This window comes from Thalassophryne amazonica, chromosome 12, assembly GCF_902500255.1.
Source record: "Thalassophryne amazonica chromosome 12, fThaAma1.1, whole genome shotgun sequence".
Lineage (NCBI taxonomy): Eukaryota > Metazoa > Chordata > Actinopteri > Batrachoidiformes > Batrachoididae > Thalassophryne > Thalassophryne amazonica.
In genome coordinates this window covers 81,971,336-81,997,783 of record NC_047114.1, presented here as the reverse complement: position 1 = coordinate 81,997,783, position 26,448 = coordinate 81,971,336, and the positions used below count along the sequence as shown (strand labels likewise).

The 26,448-nt window shown below is 41.0% G+C and overlaps 2 protein-coding genes and 2 long non-coding RNA genes across 5 annotated transcripts in view; all 4 read right to left on the bottom strand.

Moving 5' to 3' along the window:
• Window positions 1-9: 9 nt before the first annotated feature.
• LOC117522234 lies at window positions 10-5,857 on the bottom strand. Its single transcript, XR_004564182.1, has 4 exons — window positions 5,789-5,857; window positions 5,469-5,628; window positions 227-342; window positions 10-86 (listed from the first exon to the last, which is right to left on the bottom strand). It is a non-coding gene; the product is annotated as an uncharacterized LOC117522234 (long non-coding RNA).
• Window positions 5,855-11,974, bottom strand: LOC117522233. Its single transcript, XR_004564181.1, has 3 exons — window positions 11,867-11,974; window positions 5,977-6,099; window positions 5,855-5,875 (listed from the first exon to the last, which is right to left on the bottom strand). It is a non-coding gene; the product is annotated as an uncharacterized LOC117522233 (long non-coding RNA).
• A 1,940-nt stretch (window positions 11,975-13,914) lies between these two features.
• Window positions 13,915-26,381, bottom strand: LOC117521293 (MAM and LDL-receptor class A domain-containing protein 1-like). Its single transcript, XM_034182614.1, has 8 exons — window positions 26,369-26,381; window positions 25,031-25,113; window positions 22,199-22,364; window positions 20,366-20,583; window positions 18,688-18,861; window positions 17,456-17,693; window positions 14,813-14,972; window positions 13,915-14,120 (listed from the first exon to the last, which is right to left on the bottom strand). Exons 1-8 carry the CDS (start codon window positions 26,379-26,381, stop codon window positions 13,988-13,990), a joined length of 1,185 nt encoding a protein of 394 aa, XP_034038505.1. The 3' UTR covers window positions 13,915-13,987.
• The window catches only part of LOC117522232 (MAM and LDL-receptor class A domain-containing protein 1-like), a 42,545-nt gene continuing 41,037 nt past the window's right edge, over window positions 24,941-26,448 (bottom strand). For both annotated transcript variants that reach the window (XM_034183623.1, XM_034183624.1), the window contains one exon: window positions 24,941-25,113. The gene's annotated coding sequence lies outside the window, so the exon portion shown is untranslated. The remainder of the gene's footprint in view (window positions 25,114-26,448) is intronic.

Genomic DNA, 26,448 nt, shown 5'->3' with positions numbered 1-26,448 from the left:
ACCAGATCGCCAGTCCAAGTTGTCTTCACCCCCCTGCACCCAACCACACAAACCATCTTCAAATGAACATCCGTAGGCTGACAGAGCTGGTGAGAGAGAAAAAGTTACTAATGTTCCTGCCTCCTTGGTGTTAAAACAGTAATTGAGGACACCACGCTTATGTACTGCAGCTAATCTTACCACAGATAGTAATGAATATGATATGAATATGGTAATGCTTATTTACCTGGGGGTTGGAATGATTTTTCACAGTTTATAAAGAGATATCATCCACAGCAACATTCTGATCTGCATCCCACTGGGCCCCTAGACCTCCTCTGCATCCACACCACTGAACACAACCTAAAAATACAAAGTGTCACATTGCTGCTTTTGAAGGATTTCTATCACCAAAACCAAAGTACCATGTAAGTTGCACTAAAGTGTAAGTCACACCTGTAATCAATATTATCAACCTTTTAATTTGGGATTTTTGTTCACTGTTGTAGTGTACTTGTTATTATGTGACGTTTATTATTTTATAAAGTCTTCTTGTTTAGTGCTTTAATTAATGGGAAAGCCGTATATAAATATTTATTATAATTATAATTATTATTGTTATTAATAATGACTGATTATTAATTGATTGATTGATTGATTGATTGATTGTTTATTTATTTTTGGTACATAAAATCACACTGGCATATAAGTGACAGAACCTCCCAAACTAGTTAAAAATGCAACTTATCCTACGAAAAATATGGCAATAATTTTTCTTCCAGGCATTAACTGGCAACATGTTATCACAAAACTATGAATACAGAAACTACCCACAATATATTACAAAATGTGGCCGTGTATTAACTTAAAAAGTAATAATAAAAAAAAATTCATGGCTATATCCACTTTTAAAAGCAGTACATATAAATTATGCAGCAACAACAGCTATATTTCACAACACATTGCAACACTATCTTTAAGAGGGCCATAATATCCAAAATCTTATTTATGGACATTTACATTTAAACATGGTTTTAGATTCAGGTTTTCATGTCACATATCCCCAAAGGATCACAAGAGTTTGCATGTTGACATTCTACTGTTTTCAAAGTTTAAGTCCCCTATGACAAGTTTTGTGACCAGTATTTGCAGCAGAAATCTGTATCTGCACACGTATTTGCTCTGTGAGACACACATTTTGCTAGTCTGCCCCATGTGTGGACACACCGACACGGTCCTCTGGTGGTTTGGTCCACTCAACAAATGGGAGATCCTACATTAAGGGTCTGCAACCTTTACTGTCAAAAGAGCCATTCCTCTGTACGCAAAACATATTTGACCTTTAAAATTAATGAATAAAGATAACACAGCTTATAAAGGTTTTGTAAATACAGTTCAATTGCATATTTTAATAGGCTGTTTTTTTGTGGCACAGGCCAAAAAGGCAACATGGACTTTCCATCTCTACCGTGTGGGCTCACTACCTGCAGGGGGAACCGCTGTGATCAGGCACGCTGTCCCATGGGTGGCAGTGAAAGTCAAGGCCTTGACGGACCAGATCCGGGTGGCAGAGGCCAGCTCCGGGGGTGTGGAACATCACCTTGTTATGGGAGCCTGGAGCTGGTGCAGGTAGTGGAGTGCTACCAGTTAGACCTGTTGGGCTTCACCTCCATTCACAGCCTCAGATCTGGACCATTCTCCTTGACAGCAGTCTGACCTTATTCTTCTTTGGAGTTGCTCAGGGTGTGAGGCGCCGGGCGGGTGTGGGGATACTCAGCAAGTCACCGGCTGAGCACCGCTATGTTGGATTTACCGTTAGATGAGAGGGTCACCTTCCAGTGGCTTTTGGGTGGTGGGAAGAGTGGGGGGGGGGGGGGTACTTTAGCATCATGGTGCTTTTGGCAGACCATGAGGCACTTCAGGAGAAGAAAAACATGGAAGCAATCCAGCTGTCTGCAGTAAGGATTGGACTCTGTTGTCCTCAACTGAAGAGGTAATCGGACACTGGAAGAAACACTTTGAGGAACTCCTGCATCAGACCAGAGTGCCCTCTATAGTAGGGGCAGAGCTGGAAGCTGAAGGAGGATTTTCATCAATTTCCCTGGTGGAAGTCACTGAGGTAGTCAAAACAACTCCGCAGGTGGCAAGGCCCCGGGGGTTGATGAGATCCGTCCAGAAATGCTGAAGGCTCTGGGTGTGGAGTGGGCTGTCTTGGATGAGACGTCTCTTCAACATTGCGTTGAGGTCTGGGACAGTGCCTAAGGAGTGGCAAACTGGGGTGGTGGTCCACATATGTAACAAAAAGGGGACCAGAGAGTGTGTGCCAACAGGGGCATCACACTAATCATCCTACCTTGTAAAGTCTGCTCCAGGGTGCTGGAAAGGAGGGTTTGGCCGATAGTTGAACCTCTGATTGAAGAGGAACAATGCGGGTTCCATCCTGGTCATGGAACAACCGACCAGCTCTTCACTCTCACAAGGATCCTGGAGGCTGCCTGGGAGTATGCCCAGGCCAGTCTACTGTGTTTTTGGACTTGAGAAGGCATATGATCAGGTACCACTGGGAGATACTGTTGGAGGTGGCTGTGGGAGTATGGGAGTGAGGGGGTCCATTCTCAGGGCCATCCAATCTCTGTACTCGCAAAGCGAGAGCTGTGTCGGGATCCCGGCACGGGCATGTTTCTGGTGGAGGTTGGCCTCCGCCAGAGGCTGCCCCTTGTCACCATCCTGTTTTGTGATATTCATGGAAAGGATATCGAGGTGTAGTCAGGGGAGGAGGGTTTCCAGTTTGGTGGGCTCAGGTCTCATCATGCTTTTTTGTGCTTTATCAGCCTGTGACCTCCAACACTCACTGGATTGTTTCGCAGCTGAGTGTGAAGTGGCTGAGATGAGGATCAGCACCTCTAAATCTGAGGCCATGGTTCTCGACAGGAAACCGATTCTCATCAGTCTGGGAGGAGACCCCGGGGAAGACCCAGGACTAGGTGGAGAGATTATATCTCCATCCACACTGCACTGTAAACTAAATGAGTTAGTTGAACTCAAACCATTTGAGGAAACCGATTGCCTTAAACCATTTGAGTTTGTCAACTCAAAAATTGAATTGTTAAAGTTTTAGTAACTTAACAATTTATAGTTAGTTAAACTTTTGTAAATCAAGTTTATGTTTTTCAATAAAAAAGTGACAAATTTCTGTCTAAAAAAATTGCATTATATTTTGGATTAATTTTTTTGATACATTCTTTGGTTTACTTGTTGACAGTAATCTGCTTTGTAAAAAAAAAAATCTAAAAGAACTACAACAAAATGAAAAATGCTAAATGGTAGCCCATGAACAGAACATGCAGTTTTTCACAGTGGCTGCACTCTGCGTTGTTATGACTCTGTCCATTTGCTCCCCTCAGGATGCAAACTCGCGATCTCCAGCATGGAAGTCAGACTTTCTAACCAGATGGTTATAACCCAGGGCTCTGGTCTTGTGACCAGAGAATCCTTTTGAGCTGTTGGGAGTGAGGTTTACTAACTACGAAGTCTGTTAGAAAAGTATTGGACCTTTTTATTTTTTTCAAAAACCATATGGATTTGAATCACGTGTGATTGCATCAGCCAAGCTTGAACCTTCGTGCGCATGTGTGAGTTTTTTCACGCCTGTCGGTTGCGTCATTCGCCTGTGAGCAGGCTTTGTGTGAGCAGTGGTCCACCCCTCTCGTCGGATTTTTATTGCGAATAAATGTCTGAACGATTTGGAGCTTTGCTGCATCAATTTTTTCCAGAAACTGTGAGAGACCTCCAGGTGGACACCATTCAGAAAATTCTGTTGGCTTTCAGGGACGATTTTATGCAGATTACACAGATTAATCTTTACGCGCGGAATTCCTCCACTCCTCTTTCCATGACACAAACTCCTGTAACGGTGGAATGTGCCATTCATTTCCAAACTGGATGCTGTGTTGATCCGGGACGTCCTCTGACTAGCACAGGAATTGCGGAAGATGTGGACATCAGCACTTTTTTGGCACATTGAGACAGACGTGCGGAGGAATTCCCGCGCGTCGCGGTGGAGCCGCATGGTGCAAAGCAACGCCGTGATGAAGCCTCACAGGACATGTTCTAGCATGTCCAGCTCATGCACAATTTCTTGGTTAGTCACACGACTGAAAACCCACCGACAGCCGTCTGAAAGCCATCTGAAAGCCGTCCTGTGAGACCAACACAGAGGTGGTTTTGTGCCGCGCCATGAACGGCATGGTGGCACATCCGTCCGCTTTTCTTTCCATGAAAAAAAACTCCTGTAACAGTGAAATGTGCCGAAAAAGTACTGATGTCCACGTCTCCTGCCATTTTTGTGTAAGTCAGACGACGTTTCGGATCAACAAAGCCTTCACGTTGGAAATGATCTGGTTGATTCAGCCTGTCGATCAGCGCTCGGAGCACGGCGCGCTCTCAGCAGCTGTGGGCGGTCTTTAAACCGGCTGGAGCACTCCTTAATCTGTGTAATCCCCATAAAATCGTCCCTGAAAGCCAACAGAATTTTCTGAATGGTGTCCACCTGGAGGTCTCTCACAGTTTCTGGAAAAAATTGATGCAGCAAAGCTCCAAATCGTTCAGACATTTATTCGCAATAAAAATCCGACGAGAGGGGTGGACCACTGCTCACACAAAGCCTGCTCACAGGCGAATGATGCAACCAACAGGCGTGAAAAAACTCACGCATGCACACGAAGGTTCAAGCTTGGCTGATGCAATCACACATGATTCAAATCCATATGGTTTTTGAAAAAAATAAAAAGGTCCGATGCTTTTCTAACAGACCTTGTACATCTGCACAGCGACACCTGCTGGCCTCCGTTACATAAACTCAATTAAAATGAGTGAATGGAATGCACTGGAAATACATCATCAACACTTAATGCCCAAAACTTTAAATGCACTTAAAGGAACTGAGTTATGACAACAAATAATTTGAGTTAGTTTAATAATGGAAATGAGTTACTATAACTATAACTATAAAAAAATATTCACGGGCACGAGGTTGGACACGAGACGTTTTTTAGGAGCCGCAGGTTGCAGACTCCTGTCCTAGAGAATGGGCACTGGAAGGTGCATCTTCTTTTCATTTAAAACTACAGTGTGTACGATTTAGTGTCATCTCGAGCGAGGTTGCAGATTGCATTATACCATCACTGGTCATGATTATGTTTCCCTTCACTTTTTTGTGTTCTGTTGCTGATTTAATGCTGATACCTTTGTGCATTTCTACTCTGTTCAGTTATTTGTGTTACTAGTACTGAAAAAATATGGAATACAGTGCATCATGTTGCAGAATAAGAAGGCCTGCATGCTTGCAGCTACAAATGTTCCTTTGCAGTAGAAAAAAGTAGGAATGTGACTCCTATAATTCAAAATCACTGGATAAATGTGCACAAGGCATTGTCCTTGGCACTGCAGGCTTTAGATGTAACCTTATTAAATGATATGTATGTTTGCACCTTGTACGGCTGCTGGTGCGGGCCGAGAGGCAGAGTCTCTGGGCTCCATTGAGAGACAGTGTTGTGACTGCGTGACCACAAGATTGCTTCACGTCCCTCAGCTTGCTGCATAAGCACTCTGAGTGACCCAGCACTCACTGCGCTGATGTGGAAGTGAAACCTGCGTTTAGGAAAGAAGGAAGGAAGGAGAGGAGCGTGTTGATTGGGAAGGAGGATGGTAGGGGAGCATTGAGCAATTCAGTTTCTCCTCTGCACCAAAACAAATATTTTACACACACACACACACGAGAAATGATAATGAATGCAGTTTTGCTTCTTACTGCATCTGGCAATAAGGTGACGAGGGAGGGAGGCTGGGACTCTGCAGCCGAGCTTCACCCGGACTCAAATCACGCTCATGTAGTAGCCTGTGAATTAGGGAGAACAACTGCTAGTTCTTTTGCTGAGATGTGGTACGACTTGTGGATCCACAGAATGAATCAGTCAGTGGATGTGAGACTGGGAATACCTGCGCCTGCGGTGTGATCAGTGGGTGGTTTAGTATTGTTACTGGCTTTCTGTCTGTGCCACCTGCTCGGCCCGTCTCCACTCTCAGTCCAGCGGCATTGGTCACGTTCAAATGTGCAGGGACCTGAAAGATCAGCACAACACACGAGCATCTTACTACTGGTGGTCAAGAAAAAGGAAGCGAATCCCATCTTTAAGCAAAAATAAATAACATGTTGCAACAATAAATCTTGTGATGAAATATAGTTTTTTCTTAAAGGCACAAATCCCAATAATTGAAGACTTCAAACTGGAATTGATTACTTTCATACACAGCTTTCTATAGCATCTTACTATTGTGTAAACTTTCATTGAATTCCATAAAGTGGCTTTGGGGGAGTTGTACTCACAAAGTCAGTATCGTACAGTATGATGCATCACTTAAACACAAAAGTCAAATGACCTCTCCTTGAAGACATCGAACCAGAATTATTTTCCTTCATGCTTAACTTTATATGATGTGCTGCCACTCTGTGAAGGTTCACTGAATTCATAACCTGGCGTAGGAGGAGTTGCACTTATGAGGTCAATATCATATAGTATGGCACATCAATTAAACAAAAATGAAAAATTATCTCCCTTGAAGACAGTGGATTGGAATTATTTTCCTTCATGCACATCTGCATATTGTGTGCTTCCACTGGGTAAAATTTCACAGAAATCTGTCATGGAGCTAAAGACATGCTTACAAAGTTTTATACAGTATGATGCATCAAAACCCACACAAAACATCCAAATCTTTAGACATTACTCTTTTGACAAAGCCAACTGGCCACTTCACGTCACTAGGTGACCGGGTTCAGAACAATTAAGAATACAGGAGACTCAAATTTAGAAATTGTCAAATCATATTGAAAACTATACCCATTATTTGTCTGATCTTAAAGATTTCAAAAAGGTATAGTTTGGACTATCTATCACTGAATTCTATGGATGTATGGGGTAAAAAACAGCAAGAATGATGTCAAAGTCAATTTCAGTTTGTACAGGGTCAAAAGTTAAAGTTGCTCCAATTTTGATAGAAAGTGATGCAAATTATTGGTGGAGTTAATAGGGTTTTAAAAAGGAATTGTTTACTCCATCTGTCTTGCTTAGTTATTATGTTACGGGGTAACATAGGGAGACTGTTTAGGGAGACAGACACCCTCTCTACTTTTAAGATTAAGCTTAAAACTTTCCTTTTTGAAAAAGCTTATAGTTAGGGCTGGATCAGGTGACCCTGAACCATCCCTTAATTATGCTGCTATAGATTTAGACTGCTGGGGGGTTCCCACGATGCACTGAGTGTTTCCTTCTCTTTTTGCTCTGTATGCACCACTCTGCATTTAATCATTAGTGATTGATCTCTGCTCCCTCCACAGCATGTCTTTTTCCTGATTCTCTCCCCTCAGCCCCAACCAGTCCCAGCAGAAGACTGCCCCTCCCTGAGCCTGGTTCTGCTGGAGGTTCTTCCTGTTAAAAGGGAATTTTTCCTTCCCACTGTCGCCAAGTGCTTGCTCACAGGGGGTCGTTTTGACCGTTGGGGTTTTTCTGTAATTATTGCATGGCTTTTGCCTTACAATATAAAGTGCCTTGGGGCGACTGTTTTGTTGTATTTGGTGCTATATAAATAAAATTGATTTGAAATTGATTTGATTTAACATATGTCACATGTCATAGAATCCATGGACGTTGACATTGTTTGGCTTTGACTTTGGAGACCAGACATTCAATACAGTTAAAACTATTCCATTTACTAATCCTATTAGCTCAACATTACACGGAAAACAATACAAAAACTTTGGGACTTTTTGTCCGGTGACTGCAAATATCTGGTTTATATGATGATGGTTTAGGTGAGTTTACTGTATATGGGACTGAACAATAAATTTACCTCGCAAAGCTTTGATGATGAAGACGCTTCCATCCCACACCGTTGACTTTATTTTCCCAAATTTCTTCTGTCAGATCTAAAGGGAATCTGTACATCTTGCAAGCCCTTGTGTGTATTTGTGCCTCCAAATGCGCAACAACCCGGCATTTTTAGTGAATAAATAAATAAAATAACTGGATTTACATGCAGATAGATTAACAGCGAACGCTATTTTGGCCACAAGATGGCACCACGAGTCACGTGACTGTTTTTTTTTTTCAGTTCGTCATGTCGTTACTCTCTGAATAAAGGGACTCTAGTCCAAACTATACATTTTTGGAATCATTAAGATCAGACAAATAATGTGGTATATTTTTCAATATGATTGGAGCTTTTTAAAATTTTGACTCCTGTGTAATTCTTCACCTGGCCACCTGTTGCAAAATTCAAGTGTCATTTTTTTTTGAAACAGTAATGTATAAGGAGTATTTGTGTTGAATTTGGTGCTTGTTTCACCATTTGAAAGATTCCTCTGTAAATATTCTGTTATCTGCCGCACTAAAGTTCCTCATGCCAATACAACTAAAGAAATCACAAATAAATTATCAGAGATGTTTGAGGGTAGGAAGGACTGTGGGCTTTAAAAAACATATAATTTTTAGTTTGAGAATACTTGTTTACAGAAGAGTAGTGATGCCACACCTTACATTCATTTATTCTCTATAGCTGTTTATTTCATTGAAGGGCCTGGTCACATGGCACACAGCGACAGCTGAACGAAGGATAAAAAGTCACAAATCGTCGCGGAAAGGTGGATAAATGATCCTGCAGCTTTCCCATCACCGAGAAGCCTGTGACTCAAGAGCGCATAAACGAAACAAAACCAAAACTAATGAAAGAAAAATGAAGCAAACATCAACCTTGATGCTTTAAACAAATTCAAAACAAAACACTCACAATGACATGAGCGACAGGAGTTTTGAGACCAAGCGCAGCCAGCACTGTCCTGTACGCAGTACTTGCAGGTGCGAGGTTTGGTTGTCTTGACAGGTGAGAGATGTTATGTGCCTTCACAACAACAGTGTGCACATGCAGGCCAGCCACAAACCGCTGGAATGTGTGTCAATAGTTAAAGTAGTTGATAAAACGTTCTTACCGCTATTGTTTCTGTATGACAACGTTGCTTTTTGTCCCACACATGGACGAGTCATCAGCGATACAAGGATGTTACGTTCAGCTCGTCGGAGCTTTCGTTATTGATCCGTTCAGATTGTCAATGTTTGTGCAATATGTCAGACTTGCGAGGCTGGATGAAGTTGGACAACAGCTAAACAGAAAGCTGATGTTATGGAAACTACGCAAACGATAAGCAATCGTCAAGACAGACAGCAAAACGGAATACGGACGAATTGAGGATATCGTCAGGATTTGTTCACATTTTTCAACAGTTTGAAAATTCTGACGACGCACTGTCAGCTGTAGGAACGAAGCTGGACGACAGTTAAATGATGCCTCCAAAAGTCAATGTAAGTCCAGATTTCTTGTTTTGTTTGGGCTTTGTTATCCTTCGTTAGTGCCGTGTGACTGGGGCTTAAAGCTCACAAGGGATTTGTACAAGGCTATCCCATTGGTCACTAGGCAAGACGCGGCTACACCCTGGACAGACCGCCAGTCTGTCGCAGGGCCACATATAGATGGACAAATGCAGTCATGCACTCACTCATACCTACAGTCAATTTAAAGGTTTTAATTGACCTAACCAGCGTGTCTTTGGAAGTGAAAATAAGTCGAAGCACCTGGAAGGATCCCACATAAACACGGGGTGAAGATGCAAACTCCTTTAAAAAAAACAAACAAACAAAAAAACTAGTGTGGCATCACTACCCTTCTTTACAATACATATTACATGAATCAAAAAGTTGTACAGTTCACCCTGAATTAATTAATTTCTCCGTGTGCTCTCAGCACAACAGATTTGGGGAAATACTATTTCTCAATCAGTGAATCAGTCATCACAAAACTAATTTTATCTACAGCTGCCTATACTGCAAAACAGGAACTTATTAAAAACATGTTTAAATTCAACTAACTCAATCTGTCTCATATCTAAGAAAGACTTACCATTCTGTATTTCAGCTTATGTATTTCTACAAGTAAGTGTAACGTACAAGGGGTGACTGATTTTGAGCTTGACTCTGAAAAAAGTAGGGCTTGGTTTTCCATCTTTTGTATTCTGAGAAAGTAAAATGTCTCAACACTGCACCACCCAGTGAGTCAAAACCTCACACATGCTCGAGAAATATTGATTTGTCAGAATGCACAAGATACACTCTGTCTGAGTCAGGCTCAAAACATCTCCATTGCCCCTTGTACATTAACAAACAATATAATGTTTACCTTTAAACAAGGTGATCTCAACAAAACGGCAGGTTAAACTCCAAGTGCAACTAGACAAGCGCATTTATTGGAGGAAATATGTGTGACTGCACATAAGTTAAACTGCTTTGTTGAAAAAACTGGAGCTGTTGTGTTGCCCTTCCGTTAGATTCCTTTTACATTTCAATAGCTTCCATTACCGTTCTTTGAAGCAAATGGCAAAATCTGCCACTTTTTTCCTTCTAAATGAATCTTCTACAATAATCAGACATGCAAGCTAAAGTTACACCAACGCAAATAAAATTATAGCATGGCTATTGTTACAGTGCTATATTCCATTTTCACAAGGCTGTTCTTACAAAATGTAATAATATAATAATAGTCATGATTATCGCGAGATAAAGAGAGACATCATGGCACCAATGTTGTGCAGGAGGCCGTTGATGGATATCAAGCTTAGAATTTAAGGTTTGGTTGTGCATGAACTCTGATGATTCCCATGATGCACTGTTTCTTTCTCTTTTTGCTCTGTATGCACCACTCTGCATTTAATCATTAGTGATCGATCTCTGCTCCCCTCCACAGCATGTCTTTTTCCTGGTTCTCTCCCTCAGCCCCAACCAGTCCCAGCAGAAGACTGCGCCTCCCAGAGCCTGGTTCTGCTGAAGGTTTCTTCCTGTTAAAAGGGAGTTTTTCCTTCCCACTGTAGCCAAGTGCTTGCTCACAGGGGGTCGTTTTGACCGTTGGGGTTTTACATAATTATTGTATGGCCTTGCCTTACAATATAAAGCGCCTTGGGGCAACTGTTTGTTGTGATTTGGCGCTATATAAAAAAAATTGATTGATTGATTGATTGATGCTGGGCAGTTTAAATAACAGTAGGTGCTGTTATTTTAGCAAATCCAGGTAGGGTCCACTAGTCCTAGAGTCCACTGGTCCTAGAGTACACTGTTCCTAGGGTCCATTGGTCCTAGAGTACACTGGATCTATGGTCCACTGGTCCTAGGGTCCACGGATTCTAACCTCTTCATATATTTGATGGTGTATATTACAACCCCAAACAGATTTTAAAGTTGACAAGTAAATGTAATACTTTAGCTAACAAACCAGATCCAGTTTTGTTCAATTTACATTTGTTGACATACACCATTAATTACCTTTAATTGTACTGTTGTCTATAAATCTGTTGAACTGAAAAATCAACAAATAATGGTAATTCACCATAATTAAATGTTTCTTGTTATTGTCACACTTTTGTAACATTCACAGCTAAAGAAAGCTAGCTAAAATCACAAGAAGCTGCTATCATCAAAGCAATCTAAACAGTCATAAGTTTAAAAAGCAAATGAAAGCTTGCTTAAAATCACAGAAAGCTAAATAAAGTCAGCAAAAGACAGAGAAAACTAACAAGCACTAACTAAAATGAGAAAAAGGTTAAAACATTTGGCCAAAGTCAAAGAAAGCAATCCAAAGTAAGTTTCCATTAGTGAAAAGAAAGGTAATGCAAGGTAGCAAAAGACAAATAAAGATAATGAACACTAGCTACAGTCAGAATACTTTAAACAGTTAAAATGTGAGGAAGTTAAAAACTGTTATTAAAAGTCAGAGAATGTTCAGTTCTCACCGCAGCCATCCTCGTCCTCCCCCTGTGGGCAGTTTGGCTGATAATCACATTGTAAACTCTTCAGAATACACACTTCACCTGATGATCGCCAACAGAAAAACTCATAATCCTACAAAACAAAGCAAAAATGTTTTAGAGTGTTTTAACACTAAAAACCTTGTTAAATGGCCTCATGAGGGCAATTCCATGAAATTCTCATGTCAGTTATGACTTTCCTGTTGTGATGTAGTCATCTCAAAGAAGTGTATTTTCTCCATTATTTATTCATTTTATTGAGAATAAATCTCTGGGACAGATAGATCACACATTCATCCATCTGCTTTCTACATCCACTTACTCTGGTGTCACGGTCTGACTTTAAATAGAAAGGAGCTGGTCCTACTTGCTTCTTTTAAGAAAGGATGTCTGTTTTTCTGTCTCTTAAAGACTGAGTGGGTTTCATGGACACAGCATAGACCACACCAGCGGGTGTGTGACATACAGGAGTCTCTATCTGGACACATACTGTGGACTTCTAGGAACGGCTCGTATGGTACGGCGTTGGAGCACGGTGAAAAAGTAAAAAAAAAGTAAAAAAGTCTTGAAAAAGACTGTTAATTCAAAGAACTCAAACAGCTCAGTTCAAACAGCTAACAGATACAGCAGAACACCGCTGTGCTCCGGAACAGGAAGCTATGTGGGAAAGTATGTATGTATGTATTATTTATGTATGTTCATTGTTAGTTGGTTTTCTATTTTCTGTTGTTTTTATTCAGGTTCTTTTTGTCTCTTTCTCTAAAATTGAGATTAAAATTGAGATCATTAGATTAGTTATTATTACTATTATTGTTGTGCTTGCTATTATTATTAATATATAAACAAAATAAATTTAAAAAATATTACAATTTGTAATACATTTACTCTTTTACGACAACAAACGCTTGACAGCTGCAACTGCTTAATGCTAAGTTTAACATTGTAAATGCTATAGACATGCTAACGTGTTAGCATTGGTCCCGTTTTAAAGTTATAAAATACATCTATCAAAGTGTTTCAGAAGACCATAACAGGTCGGTTTAACATAAAAAAGGTAAATAATACTCGCAGCCATATGCTCTTTAGGGTTTTAGCGGGGGAAAGCAAAAGAAAAAATTAACCAACGAAGCAATGATCAAAGCACTGCTTCGATCTGCAAATCACTGCTTTGATTGGTTCAAGGTTCAAAGCAAAGCCGCGCTGCAGAAAAGTTGATTACAGACCCGCTGCAGGGTCTGTAGTCATTGTAGAGAAATTATAATTTTCCTGATAAACACCCCCAAAACAATGGCCACTCTGAAGGACTGATAAGGGAATCATTAAGTAAAAAGGTTATTGATGTCGGTGGATCGAATCATTTCTTAACGATACCCGAAAGGAACTGGTTCTCGATACCCATCCCTAGTCTTCACATAGGACTTTGTTTTAACAACCTGTTTCTTTTTAATTAACTCTGTGTTTATGTTTGAACAGATGCATTCTTTAGACACTGTACGCGTAACTTCCCCCTGCTCTGATAAAAGCAGAGCTCAAAAAGCCACACTTCACACTGTTCCAATCAGAACACTCTGGTTGACACAGTGTCCGAAGCTTCATATTAAAAAGCCTGTTATTGGACAAATGTTCAATGTCTGGACTCTTTCTTTCCACAGACAGCCTGAAAATCCTTCTGCCTTAATATCCGCTTATTGCAGGAATGAAACCCTCATCAACAACTGACTTATACGGACTATAATTAGATTCTCTGTGCTACCAGATACTTCTAATGACATTTTCACCTGTTAATCGGTGACAAAAGCTGATTTATTTTGAAGTGTTTATCTTGCCCCACAGGCTTATAAAGTATAGCTCTTTAATCCTTGATGGTGTTAGCATTCTAACTCAATACTGGACCTATTATCACTGATTTAGCCTTGAATGAAAATTTGAACCCAAATATACTGAAAAATGGGGGTCAGGTTAAATAATTCTGGATTTACCCTTTAAACATTTCCTTTGATGTAATGAAAAGTTAATGTTGTAATATTCTGAATGTGGCTAAAAACAATCACCTCTCCACAACTGGCAGGGTGGAGGATTTGGTTGCACAGTAGCAGTATGAAAGTGTCATAAAATCATTATTACCCAGAAGGCTTCTTCGTGGTGAACTGTCACACTGGCCTCACGCCATACAATGTCATTGTTTCCCGCCTTAATCCAATGTAGAATTCCTTTGTCATTTCCAGCGTCATGCATTCTTCTGAAAAACCGTGCAGAATTTTTATGTATTAATATATTAATAGCATATTTACTAATGTAAGCCAGCGGTTTTTCTAAACCAGTAAATTGGGGGCCACGCTTGTTCTGGCTGCGCGTCACCTTGCCGAAAGGCTGATTTTTAAAAAATAATTTTTAAAACCTTATTCCTAGCAGCCAGCCTTCCCCTCGACAATTGTTTCTTCCATAAATCCATAACACTGATGCCAGGAAATAGGAAGCCTGTTAGTAATAAACAGCGTATTACTCAAAAACTAAAAATGTGGCAAAATGACAGTAAGAATGAGTAAATATCCTATTACATGCCGCTCTCATCCTCTGTTGTTGTTCCGATCCTACAAGAAACCTCAGAATGCCCTCAAATTTTCAAAAGCTCTACACCACACATTGCTCCCACTTTGCCGCTACGCTTTCTCGCTTCTGGTGTCACCCCCTTGCTAAATTCTTCTAGAAAGCCCCCTGTAAGTAACAGGTTGGTCATCAGCAGCATATATTCAAGGTTCTTGAAATTGAGCAATATCTCCACCTGATGGACATTTAATGCAGGTACAATAGAGTTTCACCAAGAGTGCTGCTATTGTTACAATATGACAGTGTTAATGTAAAAGCAAGAAATATTTAAATATCAAATTATTCTTAATGTACAGTTTTATGTGATGTTCCAGTACAGATTACCTGTTATTTATGTAGACTCTGAGAATGGCACGTTGACTGCCATACATTCGATACCAGAATTTAAGACAGTGCACACTTGAGATGGGCTGAAGTACGTCACTGATCAGGAAGGTCATGTCTCCCACCTGACCCACTGAGCTGTCCACATATAGATAGAAACCTAAAGCAAACATAGCAAGAACACTCAACATTGCATGCATCACTGTAAAAATGTATTTTATAGCTATAGTGTATTAAATCTGTGCTGAGTGGTATCTTAAATAGACAATGACAGATTAATGTTTAAAAAATTTGAAGCTTGCTGCGCTTTACATATGTACTATCTCTGTACTGTATTCAAATATAGGCTAAACTGTTCCCTGTATAGGGAGTAAAAAAAAATTAGGGGAAACTCTAGTAATGTGAATTCCAACAACAAAATCAAATGTGGATGCTCTTGGTGATAACTCTTGTATCCCTAGAATACCAAAAACATGTCCATTTTATCACACAAATGATACAGTCCATCCAGAAAGTACTCAGTGTTGCACTTTTCCACATGTTTTTTTTAATGTTTCAGCTTTTTTCCAAAATGGATTAAATTATTTTTTTATGGAAAAGGCTGTGAATACTTATGTACATGTGATTTCTTAGCTTTTTTATTTTTAAGAAATTTGAAAAAAAAAAAAAAAAAAAATTCACACTGTCATTATGGGGTATTGTGTGTATACTTTTGAAAAGAAAAAAAAAAGAGAATTTCATCCATTTTGGAATAAGGCTGCAACATAACAAAATGGGGTAAAAGTGAAGCACTGTGAATACTTTCTGGATGCACTGTAAGGTCCCACAGTTGACAGTGTCAGAGCACAAACCAAGCATGAACTCAAAGGAGGTACAAATCTGGGAAAGGGTACAGAACCATTTCTGCTGCTTTGAAGGTCTCAGTGAACACAGTGGCCTCAATCATGTCTAAATGGAAGAAGTTTGGATCCACCAGGACTCTTCCTAGAGTTGGTTGCCCATCTAAACTGAGCGATCAGGGGAGAAGGGCCTTAGTCAGGGAGGTGACCAAGAACCTGATGGTCACTCTGTCAGAACTCAACCATTCCTCTGTAGAGAGAGGAAAGCCTTCCAGAAGGACAACCATCTCTGCAGCAATCCACCAGTCAGGCCTGTATGGTAGAGTGGCCAGACAGAAGCCACTCCGTCTGGCCACTCCGCCTTAGTAAAAGGCACATGGCTTTCTCTTATCATGCCCCTGTTCTGTGGAATGATCTCCCTGTGTCAATAAAACAGTCAGATTCTGTGGAAACTTTCAAGGCCAGACTTAAGACACACATATTTTCCATTTCGTATGGCTAGCATACTGGAATAGTATAGTTCTACGCTTTTTACTCTTTTAATTCATTTTATTAGGAAATGGAGCGGGCCGCGGCCTCAACTTTACCTAAATTCTGGGTCTTTTAGTGAAGCTTAGGGCTAGTGGCCGGCGATCACCTTAGTATTTCCTGTTTTTCTTGTTGTTTAATGCTGACAAATTATACTGTATTTCTTGTCTTTCTGATGCTTGATTCTGTTTTTTCTCTCTGTTTAAGGTGCAGCTCCATCTACAGATGGGTGTGGTATTTGTGTTGGAGACCCTCCTGTCCTGTGCACCAACAGCTTTTCCTGTATATTCGTTTTGTGAATTGTTCTGTAATTTATGTCTGTAGCATGGCCCAAGCAGAGGGTCACCCCTTTGAGTTTGGTCTGCTTGAGGTTTCTTCCTCAGAGGGAGTTTTTCCTTACCACTGTTGCTCTGGGGGTTAGTAAGGTTAGACCGTACTTGTGTAAAACACCTTGAGGCAACTCTGTTGTGATTTGGTGCTATATAAATGAAAATAAATTGAAATTGAAAAATGGCAGCCCACCTGGAGTTAGCCAAATGTACCTGAAGGACTCTCAGACTAAGAGAAACAAAATTTTTTGGTCTGATGAGACAAAGATTGAACTCGTTACCAGGAGTTTGGAGGAAACAAGTACCATCCCTACAGTGAAGGATGGTGGCAGCATCATGTTGTGGGGATGTTTTTCAGCAGCAGGAACTGAGAGACTAGTCAGGATTGAGGGTAAGATGAATGCAGCAATGTACAGAGACTTCCTAGATGAAAACCTGCTCCAGCGTGCTCTTGACCTCTGACTGGTGCGACAGTTCATCTGTAGGACAATGACTCTAAACACACAGCCAAGATATCAAAGGAGTGGCTTCAGGACAACTCTGTGAATGTCCTTGAGTGGTCCTGCCAGAGCCCAGACCTGAATCTGATTCAACATCTCTGGAGATGTTCCTCACCGACGCTCCCCATCCAACCTGATGGAGCTTGAGAGGTGCTGCAAAGAGGAATGGGCAAAACTGCCCAAAGATAGGTGCACCAAGCTTGTGGCATCATATTCAAGAAGACTTGAGGCTGTAATTGCTGCCAAAGGTGCATCAACAAAGTGCAATAAGTTTGCAAAAAAAAAAAAAAAAAAAAACATGTTGTCATTATGGGATTCTGTGAGTAGAATTTTGAGGAGAAAAAAAAGGATTGACTCCTTTTTGGGCTAAGGCTGTAACATAACAAAATGTGGAAAAACGCTGTGAATACTTTCTAAATGCACCGTATCACATACATTTCAACTAACCGTTTGTTGAGTTGGTGGTATGATCGACATCGGAACCAGTGTTGGGATTTAAAGAGGCTCCTCTTCCTCGGAGCCAGTCCCCATGATCAACTCCTCCTCCCACGTTGCACCAGTTGCACATACTGCTCTCAAAGTCACAATATCCAGGAGGAGAGCAGCGGGTATTGATCACCCGTACATCATTGAAAGCCATATCTCCCTCCTGGGAAGGACCAGCCTTTATGCCTTCCACCACAATCTGAAACATACGGCCACTGTTTACTGTCATGACCAACACAGAGATATTATTCTACAATATTAATAATTAATCTGTTTGCTAGTGTGGTCAATAGGGGCCATAACACTTCCACATTAAGATGACTTCAATAAATACAGAAAAACCCTTGCATGGCAAGAGTACGTCCATTCAGTTAATCAAATAAATAAACAGTCGAGACCTTGCTGCACATTTGGGCAGCTTTTGTCGCCATCTAGCAGGCGATGTGAGTATTTCAGGACTTGTGGAACATCCTCCTTGAAAGCCAAATTTAAGTTAAAAAAAAAGAAGAAGAAGAAGAAAAAAAAAAGGGCATTTGTAAATGTCAGAAATGCATGTTTTGTTTTGTTTTTGATCTCCCAGTATTGATGTATAAAAAAATTTAGATTTTGAGTGTTTTGTGGTTCTTGAGTTTTAGGATGTGGAGGATTTGTCATACAGACTGATGGAAGGACAGACAGAAGGACTAATTTATCTTGACAAGCACAAATTACAGTTGTGAATTAAACTGGTGCATGTGATGCAGGTTATACGATGCTTGTGTTCTCTGTACTGCCAGTGGTTTTATTTTTCCCTCCTCAATTTGGAAGAGTTTTTTTAATGCACCTACCCGTTGCTTGGTTGATGCAGGGTATTGGTTGTTGGGGTTTTTTTTTTTTTTGCATTTGTGGTTTTTGCTTTCACCAGTGTCTTCATTTATAAATGTTGCCGGCCTATTGACCATTATAATTTGTACTTTTATTTTATTGATGAAAATATTAAACAGCAATTATGCTTCAGTACGACAGAAATGTTTTTTTTTCTTAGATTTTATACTGTTTGAACAATTTTAGATTTCCAGCTACACTAAAATCTATAATGTGTTTATACAGGATTTCATAAAATGATGTGCAGAAAAATCCTGGGATTTTATCATGGAATTTTCAGTTTGCTCCACCTGCATCTCATTGCCATACCTTTGTGCTAAGTGACCTACCCTGTAAGCCGGATCCCAGGGCACCACTGGAACCTGGGTAAACCTCCACAGGAGGCCCTGGTCTCCAGCTTGGGAGAAGAGCAGCGATTGCTTCCCTTGATCATCCTGCTGGTAAACATTCAAGGTTCCTGTGCCTTCTCCATACATGTGGGTACCACAGCTGCACACAAACTCCTGCAAGAAATAGGAAGGAAAACTATACTGGACATCATTCCAAAGGATACAGTGACCAGAATCCTCATTAAGTCCATGGCCATTAAAAAAAAAAAATCCTTAAACATACACGCCTTCAGAAAATATAATAATTATGCAGGCAGTGAAACACAGTAAATAAAATAATTTCACCTAATCCTTCAGTATACCAGCTGAAGAGGTGCTTTGCTTCTTGGCTTTGCTGAAATAAGGCTCAGCATCTGCAGCACTATAGTGTATAACTCTGGCGCATACCCCAGCCTGGCATCAGACGTCAGGCTGGAAGGGCCAGACCTCCCTACCAACACGTGCCTCCTAATCACATGTCCAAATTATGGAAACAGACGTTAATAAATTGTCATGAAAAGTTTGCTTCAAATATGTTGTGTTTTCTGGGACATGTCTATCTCGGCTTTCAGTGCTTACCAGTCAAGTGAGTATAGAGATATTGTGGAGAGCTGGGCTTGTCCCAACTTGTCCTCTAACACTCCGAAACGGAGGTGTTCCTTTATCTCGCTTCATCAGCGAATCGGTCGTGACGCGCGAAAGCCTCCGCGTGGCTTGTCCATGACAAATCTCTTGTTAAAAGTGAAATCTGCCAGAAAATGGCTGATGTCCAGCTCTTGTGATAACCAGAGAAATTGCACACGACGGTCCCAGCTTCCACACAGTGATCCGTTTAGAAATGATGTGGTGATTTTCTGCCTCTTGATAGTGGCTCGGAGCGCGGCGCGCCGTGCGCCATTGTGGGCCGTCCTTAAAGCTGTAGTAAGTAAGTCCCTTTGGCTGCTCCCTTGTTTGCACTTGGGGTCGCCACAGCAAATCCAAGGTGGATCTGCATGTTTGAATTGGCACAAGTTTTACCGCCGGATGCCCTTCCTGACGCAACTCCACATTACATGGAGAAATGTGGCAGGGGTGGGATTTGAACCCGGAACCTTCTGAACTGAAAACCAAGCGCATTAACCACTTGGCCACCACCCCTGTCCTTAAAGCTGTAGTAACACTCCTTATTCTCTGTGAAGCCCTTAAAATTTCACCGAAAGCCAGATAATTTTTTCGAATGGTTTCCAGCTGCTTGTCTCTAACAGTTTCTGAAAAAAATCTGATGGAAAAAAAAGCCCAAATCATTCCGCCATTTCCTCGCAATGAAACAACGACGAGAGGGGTGGACCAATGCTCATTCAAAGCCTGTCCACAGGTGAATGACGCAAGCGACAGGCGTGAAAAAACTCACGCATGTGCACGAAGGTTCAAGCTTGGCTGATGTAAAAAACATATGAATCAAATCCATATAGTTTTGGAAAAAAATAAAAAGGTCCATTACTTTTCTCACAGACCTCGTATATATATGTGTGTGTGTGTGTGTGTGTGCGTGTGCAGACTTACCAATGGGCGCTGTGCATGTTGTATAGCTTCATTTTAACCATTCTAGCTTGACAGTTGCAGGAAAAATAAGACTAGAACCAAGACACTGGCAACTCACCTGATATGTAAATGGTGACATCATTTGGGCTCGCTGTCCGTGCAGGTCAGCAGCAGTGGAGAGCAGGTAGTAGTAGTGTCCATAGGACGTGTTAGTGGTGTGGTCGCCATCAGGCCCAGTATTGGGGTTCAGGGTGGATCCTGAGTGGCGAACCCATTCAGCATCATCAGTGGTGTCCTGCTGCCAATTACAGTTTCCCTCTTCAAAGTCACATAAATCTACAGGATAACATTGTGAAAATTAATTAGAATTATTTTTTCAATTTATTTGCAGAAGATTTAAAAATGACAGTTTATGTGCTAGTGATAGTAAATGTGGTAAAATAATGGCTATCCGGGTATTCCACAAGTTTTCTTTTTGACGTAACAATGTGATATTATTTCAGTTTGTTAACATAAATTAGCTGCGACAGACTGGAGTCCTGTCCAGGGTGTACCCCGTCTCACGCTCCATGACTGTTGTGATAGGCTCCAGTCCCCCGCCACCCTTAATTGGACGAGGGGAAGCAGTTAAAGATTGGAGAGAACAGGCAGCTCCAGACAGAGGTTTACAGAAAACCCACTCACACTGACCAATATCTGCTCTTTGGCTCAAACTACCCCCTTGAACACAAGCTCGGGGTGATCAGGACTCTTCAACACAGAGCCCTACAGGTGCCCACAACTGCAGAGGGAAGGGCTAAAGAACAACAACTTGTCCGGAAAGCCCTCACAGTTTGTGGGTACCCACGATGGTCCCTGGACATAGTGCAGAAGTCCCAGAGAACAAAGAGACCAGATAGACAGGAGACGGAGACAAGAAGAAGAGGAGTGTCTCGCCCTTATTTAGCAGGAGTAGGGGAAAACTACAGAGGATCTTCAGACAGCACAAAATCCCAGTTTACTTTAAACTGGTTAAACACCTTGAGACAGAAATTAGTTCACCCTAAGGACAGGATCCCTAGTTACAAACAGAGCAATGTAGTGTATTCTATCAGATGTCAGGAAAACTGTAACGAACACTACATAGGTGAGACTAAGCAACCTTTACACAAAAGGCTATACCAGCACCGCAGAGAGGGCGCCAGTGGACCTCAGTCTGCAGTTCATCTCCACCTTAAAGACACTAACCACATGTTTGAGGACAAGGAAGTTTAAATCTTAGCCAGAGAGAAGAAATGGTTTGAGAGAGGGGTCAAGGAGGCATTCTATGTGAAACAGTTGAAACCCAGCCTTAACCGGGGAGGGGGTCTGAGATACGCTGTGTCCCCCTTTTACAATGGGGTACTCAGGTCAAAGCAGTTTCAGTCTTTTGTTCATGGTAATGAGTCATTCACGTCATCAGGAGAGTCGTCAAGGGAGCCATCAGGAGAGGCTTCCGTCCCATCATTAGGAGGGCCAGCTGCCCTGTCATTAGGAGGGTGCCAATTAGAGCACAATAGGTGCTAATTAGAGCTATTGTTTAGTCACTAGCCTATAGCAGTCGGCCTCTCGGTAGGAGGGGTCTGGTTAGGTTTAAAACTCCAGCTTTTGTGGCTTCTGTTTATTCTTCTCTACAAGAGTCAAGACAGAAGTCAGACTACCAGAGCAAGAATTTTAGCTGAGGAAGCTTCTGCGATTTGAAGCGAAACGTCCTCGCGTCAAGCAACCCAGTCCAGTCGAAGATTCAAGCTTCTCTACTAACGATGACGGGATTATATCAGCTAGTCCTACATAGAAATGGCTATTAATGAAATTGATGGATCTAACGTGAGAGAATGACTGCAATTTAAGAAAAATGGTTCCTTCAAAGATGGTCAACACTAGACCTATCAACCATCGAATCTTGGATTTTCTGCAGCTTCAGCCTTATTACCAGTGGCAGGACATGGTCCACTGATGAAGGAGACATCATCGATGGCTATGTCCCCTGCCTCTCCACCCACCGTAGCCTCTAGAATCACTTGGTGGACTTCCTGTTCAGTCACGTGGCTTTGCACCAACTGCCACTCATGGCCTTGGTTTCCTGATTTTTGCCACACCTACAGGAAAGAAAGTCGGTTGATTCATTCTTCACAATGAGGATGTGAAGAAATTTTTGCAACACAAAATCATACAGACTCTGCAATGCACCCTCAATATACATCAACGCTGTTTTGCAATCAGTGTTTCACAACTATGTGAAATGCAGTGATGCCGGTCTAATCTGAGCACTTTTTTTTTTAGTAACGAGTAATCTAACGCGTTAATCTTTCCAAATCAGTAATCAGATTAAAGTTACTTCTCCATGTCACTGTGCGTTACTATTATTTTTCACTGTGGGTCGATATTAAACTTGGTCTGTGGGCAGGAGGTCGGGGTTCGACTGAACTGCCCACTTTCAGTGAGCTGTGAGCTTTTCATCCGCGTTTTTTTGCAGCTGCTCGACTCGTCCTCACCTCTTAAAGCGCGGTGATCAGCACACCTGCACTGAGCTTTACAAAGACATTTTTATACTTTTTTCCCTCCTTTATTTAGGATTCTGAGCTGAGCCGCTCTGTATCTGGTCGTTAAAAACAGCTGATCTTCCACGACGCGTCAACAACTAACACTATTTTCCACTCAAATGCACCTAAACTCTATTTCTGAGGACCACATGATGTGAAAACGCAATAAAACTTTCTTACCTGTAAATCTGGTCCTGTTTTCTGCATAAATAAATGTTATCCATTCTTTGTGCTCAAACGCCAAAGCAGGGGCGAATCCAAATGGAATGGGGGCGTGGGGGAGGGATGTGCCCCCCTCACAACACCCCTAGATTAAAGGTCCAGTTTTGAAGCCTTTTTTTTACTACAACTACTAATACTACTTAAAATAATATTAATTTCGACAAGTAAAATATTTAGAGAGAATTTAAATGTTACAAAAATGCTAGAATGAATTTAATAGTTACATTTATAAACAATGTAGGTTCGAAATTGCAAGTTTTACTGTTACAGTGCTGTCAACAGTTAAATATGAGGTCAAGAAAGAGGTCTTTATTTTACTTTTTATAAAACAAGTATTTATTTTCATTGAAGTTAAGAAAGGTGACTATAAAGTAAGTTTTGGCAAAACAGGTATCATTGTCATGTTGAGGGGGGTTGTTGTTGGCAGCTGGAGAAAGTAACTAAAAAAGTAACTAGTAATCCAACTTAGTTACTTTTACAATTGAGTAATCAGTAAAGTAACTAAGTTGCTTTTTCAAGGAGTAATCAGTAATCAGTAATTGGATTACTTTTTCAAAGTAACTGTGGCAACACTGGTGAAAATGTACGATACCAAAATGAAAAGCCACTGGATGCAGTCCCATATGTTTCTCAATCAGATTTTGGAGCCATTTAAGGCTGTAGTAAAGGGAAGTATGGCATATAGGAAACAAAAATCGATTTTAAAAAACATTGGTTGACATGTTCTACCAATTTTCATGTCAATCCTGATAATTTAGCATTTTGAGGCAACTGATTACCTCTAAATGTTTGCTAATTCACCATCAAACCTGTTTTGTTTTAATATGACAAACACAATAAATTTTGCATAAATCAACCTAAATGAGTACAATTTCATTCAAGCATTATGCAGTGCACCCTGCAGGTATTGATCCAGTAAAATTCTGATTTGTGAACTACACAGTCTGCCAACTATGCCAGAATCACAGCAACTTGCTGTTGAAATTATATTTCATCTTTCTAATATTTCTGGTGAGTCAAAACTGCTATTTACTTTTAGGGCAACCCAGATAGTATATATACTGGAATCAAACACCAAACTGAAAATAGATTTTTATGCTTTGATGCATGCTTGCAAACCAAATAACAAAAAGTTTGTAGAACATATTCTGAAACTACAAACCTGATGGAAAATCATTAAGAACTCCTGTATGTCAAAGTATCCATGATAAAAACACTACACGCTCAAGTCCCATTAATAGTGCAGCAGCTAAGAGAATATTTAGAGCAAAATCCTGCAAATGGTGATACATCGTTACAGTGTACTTTTATTGCTTGATTTTAATTTGTTTGGTGCAGTGATTCATGGGAAAGTCCTTTATAAATACTTACTATGATAAATAAAGAATGCATGATTTTTAGGTATAGACATTTATCCAGAGTACAGGTCACAGGACCTCCTAAACTACCAAAAAACTAAACAAACAAACACCCCCCCCCCCCCCCCCAACAAAACAAAACAAAAACAAACAAACCAAAAGAACACCAACATCAATACCCCTCCAACTTATATTATGGAAAATATGGTAACTATTGATGCTTGTTTTATTTTAATTTTAGATTTGAAATAAATTTTTGTTGTTGATCAGTTTGAGGTATTCAGTTGCTTTAAAATGTTGCAGTTGGACTAACCTATCAGCTTTTGCAGTTTTGCTCATAAATCTTTAAATTTTGTTTGAGGCAAACAGCACTGCATGCAGCCTGATAAAACACATACAGAAGTGCTGAAGAAAGACATCAGTAATTTAACGGTAGTGCAGATATGAAGAAAATGTTGGTAGAGATTTGTTTTTGATGCTTGAACCCTCTGATGTGGGACACACAGATGAAAATGTTGATGCACTGTGTTGTATTTACCACAGTTTCAGTCACCAGATCGGCTGTTTGTAGAATCACCCTCAAAGAGCCCACTGTAGAGCCAAACATGTGGTACCAAAATGTAAAACAGTATCCTACTTCACCAGCAGGTGGCAGCAGGGAGGATTTAGCTGGGCCACATTCCCTTTCACACTTGGAGGAGAACTTTCAATGTGGAGGTATTTCCCTGTGAAACACACAGGATACTGTATGAATGAGAACAGTGTGACAGGGGTGAGATGTGGGGTAGGAATGATGGATGGGTTCAAGGTGAAATGGTAAATGGGAAAATGGACTGCATTTATTTAGCGCTTTTCCATCTGCATCAGACGCTCAAAGCGCTTTACAAGCAATGCCTCACATTCACCTGGATGTGAGGGTGCTGCCATACAAGGTACTCACTACACAAACTGGGGATTAAAGACCTTGCCCAAGGGCCCTTTGTGATTTTCAGGTCAGGTTGGAGTTTGAACTGAAGATCTTCTGGTCTCAAGCCCAACGCTTAACCACTAGACCATCACCTCCCCTAAAGGTGGAGGTGGACTGCATCAAGCATCAGCTCTGAGCCCTCTCTTGTTTGCAATGGTGCTAGATAGTTTGACAGGTGAAGTCAGACATGCATCTCCATGGATTATGATGTTTGCTGATGACACTGTGATCAGTAGAGTAGAGTGACAGCAGTGATTTGTGATAGAAGGGTAGTTGGCAGAGTGAAATGGAGAGTTTACATGATGGTAGTGAGACCCGTTATGGTGTACAGCTTAGAGGCGGTGGTGCCATTAAAAGGGCAGGATGGGGAGCTGGAGGTGGCAGAGCTGAAATGTTGTGTCATGCTGTGATGGTCTTTGGGAGTGAAGACAACAAACTAAATTAGGAATGGGCATATTGTGAGAACACTGATAAGATGCGTAGAGATAAAGTGAAAGGGATCAAATGGTTTGGGCATGTGCAATCAAGGAGAATGTATATCAGAAGAAGGATAGTGAGACTGAAGCTGCCAGGAAGATGGAGAAGAGGAAGACCAAAAAGGAGGTTTATGGGTGTGGTGACTTAGAGTGTGACAGAGAAACCCAGTCTCACGACAGTTTGTTGGACTGGGTTACGAACAGTACATTAATGTATGGGTTTGTGACGAAGGTACAAAAATAGGGCATTTCTCGTAACAGGGGCACAAATTCATTTCGTGATGGCGGCACAAAATGTGGGGTGAAAGGGAGGGTCTGGGGGGTCATGGTTAATGTTTGGGAACACACTTACGCTATGGTTATGGTTAGAGTTAGGAGAAGGGGAAGATTATAATTAGCAAAATAAAAAAAACATGTCACGAAAAGCGGGTGCTTTTCATAATGGGAGCATGAAAAACGCCCACCCCAAAAAACGTGAGACCGGACTGGACAGAGGTAGATGTAGAAGACAGAGTGAGATGGACTTGGATGACCTACTGTGGCGACCCATAATGGGAGAAGCCAAAAGTAGAAGATGAAGTTCCTTGTTGATGTTCAAACTTATTCGTGGTCATCAA

What these genes read in the sequence shown, in the direction of transcription:
- LOC117521293 (XM_034182614.1), bottom strand. An exon ending in TGGACCATGTCCTGCCACTG is followed by an intron (nt 20,584 to 22,198) that starts GTAATAAGGCTG and finishes GTTATCCTGTAG; the next exon opens with ATTTATGTGACTTTGAAGAG. An exon ending in AGAGTCTACATAAATAACAG is followed by an intron (nt 14,121 to 14,812) that starts GTAATCTGTACT and finishes ACGGTTTTTCAG; the next exon opens with AAGAATGCATGACGCTGGAA.